Source organism: Grammomys surdaster, unplaced genomic scaffold (assembly GCF_004785775.1).
Source record: "Grammomys surdaster isolate TR1022 unplaced genomic scaffold, NIH_TR_1.0 62, whole genome shotgun sequence".
Lineage (NCBI taxonomy): Eukaryota > Metazoa > Chordata > Mammalia > Rodentia > Muridae > Grammomys > Grammomys surdaster.
Window position 1 is genome coordinate 25333719 of NW_021604564.1, and position 3909 is coordinate 25337627.

Here is a 3909-nt window from a genome sequence, read left to right on the forward strand (position 1 = left end):
ACACAGACACAGACACAGACACAGACACAGACACAGACACAGACACACACACACACACACACACACACACAGTGTGAAGTCTAATGTGTGATATGAGAGTTAATATTAGTAGAGATTGAAGTAAAAGAACCTGTAATTGTCAACAGACAGCTACCCAGCTACCAAGGGAAGTAGAAATTGTTTGATAAACTGTAGCCAATGAAACTAATACTGCTTATAAATTTACTGCTAAATTTTCATATTGTGATAGACACAAATGTGTTTATATTTCTGGTTTAGCACACTCACAATATTTTTATTTTATGACTTTAAATATATGTATATCAATGATTCTCACCTTTATAGATTCTGCTGCAATCCTTCCTCTGATATCCATCTTTTAAGTACAGTTAACAAGTTAAGAGCCTGACTTCAATGTTTACTCGGAAGCTTATACTCAACAAGGCCCAAAGCAAACTTTGGTTACTTTCAATTCTTTACAGCTTATTCCAGGGGTCAGGAAGATGGCTTAGTGGTTAGGTACTTACTGTATAAGCATGAGGATCTGAATTTGGATCCTTGCACCCTTTAAAGAGACAGGTGTGACTGTGAATCTATAAACCCAGAGCAGGCAGGCAGACAGGGGGATTACTGAAGCTCTCTGGACAACCAGTTTAGCTGAAACAGCTCTAGGTTCAGGGAAGAGATCCTGTCTCAAAAATAAGGTGGAACATGACTGAGAAAGATATTAACCTCAAGTTTTGGCCTCCAGAGGCACACACAAGAATATGTCACCATCTCCTGTCCCACAACACTAACATTCATATACTACCCTCTATACCAAAACAAAAAAATAAACCCAAACCTAAACATTAACCAACAAATCAATCGAAACCTAATTCGTCCATCCTGCACCTACTTGCTTCTCTTTGGGGTATTACAGTGGGTCTCTTTTGCATTCTATCCTTTATTGTTTGCTTTAAAAGCACACTTCACTCACTTTAGAACAATTTTAGGTTTGCTACAGTCTATTTCATAACATCTACTAAACTTTTAAGTGGAAAGAAACTCAACATTTTCATTTTTAAGCTCCCTAGTATCCCAGGTCACTGGAATAATTGTAAGCTCTTTCTGAGGAGGAGTCAGAAAACTTTCTTTAAAAATTACTTATCAACTGTGTGTGTGTGTGCGTGTGTGTGTGTATTTGTTTGTGTGATGGCTATTCCTGGTTGTCAACTTGACTATGTCTGGAATGAACTACAATCCAGAATTGGAGGGCACACCTGTGATTCAGATCTTAAGGCTGGAAGACACAAGTTTCTGGCCTGGATCTTGGCATGGAGATCTTGAGGCATAGTGGCCATGAAAAGTTTAGGCCCAAGCAAGGTAGTACATGCCTTTAATCCCAGGAGACTAAGTTAAGATCCCTGAGTTCCAGGTCAGCCTGGGACAAAGTAAGTCCCAGATCCAGACTTGGTGGTACAAACCTTTAATCTGGCCCACACCTTCTGCTGGAGACCTACAGAAGGACATTGGAAGAAGGAAGATTCGCTCTTCTTTGCTTTGCCTGTTGGCATTTACTTGCCAGCACATCTGACAAGGCCCTTCCCATGGAGCTGCTGCTGCTCTCTACTCTCTGAGGCAGTCTGACAGTTTGTTCCTCAATACACTGTCTTTTCTATCCACAGAGCGGTCTAGTTTCTAGTTTGGTGGTTTCCCTGCAGCTCACTTACAAGTGGTGTCAGTTCTCTATTCCCACCTGTATGTGAATTTAGGGGGATGGAACTCAGTTGCTGGGCTTGTGCACAAGCATCTTTACTTGCTGAGCTATGCCGCTGGTCCATGAAACTTTCTTAAAGGGCTAGAGAATAAACGTTTCAGGCTTTATAGACCAAATGGAGTCTAAACGTTGCATGTAAGAGTCTATACTTCTGTGTCTTCCTCAAACTATGATATCATGTAGAATACTCACTAAATTAATAAAAACAAGGTATTTATTTTGATTTATAATGCCAAATTTTCTTTCTCTTTTTGGTGTGTATGAGTGTGGTGTATACAATCCGTACTTCTGTGTGTAGGTCTGTGTACATGCAGAGGCCAGAGGTCAACATCTGATGTCTTCCTCGATTACTCTGTATCTCTCAGTGAAGTTGGAGCTTATTGACTTAGCTAGGCTTTTTGGAGGTCGAGGCCTAGGATCCTCCTCTTCCTGGTGCTAGTATACACCACAATGCTTAGCTTTTACTTGAATGCTAGGGATCTGAATTTGGGTCTTTATGATAGTGCAGCAAGTACTTTGGCCACTGAGCCAACTCCGTGGCCCTATGCTTAATATTTTATAGTACTTCAGGAATTATTTTCTGAATAAAATATAACATCTAGACTTACACTCTTTTGGTGTGTGTATTTGCATGTTTATGTGTTTGTGTGTGCAACTATGGGTGTTACCTACTTTTTTTGAGACAATTTGTCACTGATTAGGAACTAAGTAAGTAAGTCATGCCACCATAACCATGTTTTTTATGTGGGATTTTGGAATCAAATTCAGGTGAGTTATCACCCACTCCCAATATCATACATTAAAAATAAATAGAGCATAACATTAAATTATAGGTTCAAACCACTTCTGTACAAGATCAATTGTTAAATAATTATTAATAGTGGACTTACTTTGTATTGCTAGTCTGTAAAAAAAATTATCAAGCAACTATTGACAGTAGACCTACTTTAGATTGCTGATCCTCATTTCTGCACTTTCAGTAAGTTTCTTGGTTTCTTCTTTCCACCTATTGGCCGTCTTTTGTTGAGCTGCCAAAAGATGTCTTAGTTCAACAATGGAGTTCCGATTACTGTCCTCCATCTCTCTTAGCTGAACTTCAAACCCATGCTCTTTTATTGAGAACTGATGCTCCATTGTACTGACCTAAAGAGTAAAAGGAACAGTTACTTTCTCCTCAGAATCTAGGAGTTATGTCAGCCAGTGTCATATGCAAAAGGAGTAATCCATTATGCTTATGAGACTTAGAAACTTCTGGGTGAGGCATCCGGTAAGGAGTTAAGATTACAATTGGTTTTCACCAAAAATAAAATCTTAATGCATGTATAATCTAGTGAAAATATAACTGCCATAGACTGTAAATCTGCAACACAGTCTCATCATCATAAAGTGCCAGTAGGAACAAGTCTGCAGGATACATAACAAACTACTCTTTCTGTTTTTGCCAGAATACACAAGAAGTACTCATGGTTTTGGTAACTGCTAGAATTTTACTAAAATGATTGTGTATACACACACACACACACACGACAGAGAAAGAGAGAGAGAGAGAGTGAGAGAGAGGCAGAGAGAGGGAGAGAGATAAAAAACCTTTTCAAATTGCTTTCCATAGTGCTTTGTAAAATGAAGTAAGATAAACTACAGAGTTTTGTCAGTCTGGGTATATTAATAAACAGTACCATATTTCAGAAATTACTTTTAGAACCTCATGTAGAATTGCCACCACTATATTTCTAGAAATCTATATTATAGTAAAACATTTCAATGCAGAATAAACATAAAAGCAAATTCAGTTAGAATTCCCTAAACAGCTTTCTTAATTGGAGTTGAGGAAGGAATTTCGGTTCCAATGATTTAAAACATCCCTGTATATAATGAACCATCTTTCTTGTACAAATGGATTTGAACTAGAATACTTTCCCTTGTTCTGTGATTTTTGAAGAAAAATTTGGAGGATAAAGGCTGTAAGGGCCTTTGGGCTGGGGCAGACACAGAATTGGTCTGCTCCTGTCCTGTGGAGATACTGACTCCTGAGTCATCCTAGAGGAGCCACTGCACTCAGAGCAGCCGGTAAGAACTCCATCTCACTCCCTAAGCCCCAGAGACACATCTGGGAGCCAGGGACAGTCAGGACACAGCAGCTACCCAAACCC

At 39.1% G+C, this 3909-nt stretch overlaps 1 protein-coding gene across 4 annotated transcripts in view; it reads right to left on the minus strand.

The window, feature by feature from the left end:
• The window catches only part of Sclt1 (sodium channel and clathrin linker 1), a 114841-nt gene that overhangs the window by 23839 nt on the left and 87093 nt on the right, over positions 1–3909 (minus strand). For 3 of the 4 annotated variants that reach the window (XM_028762739.1, XM_028762748.1, XM_028762767.1), the window contains one exon: positions 2706–2902. In XM_028762739.1, the coding sequence (XP_028618572.1) occupies positions 2706–2902 (197 nt within the window). Of the gene's footprint in view, positions 1–581; positions 689–2705; positions 2903–3909 lie in introns of those variants that run through there. The other variant, XM_028762758.1, reaches the window with a different exon arrangement.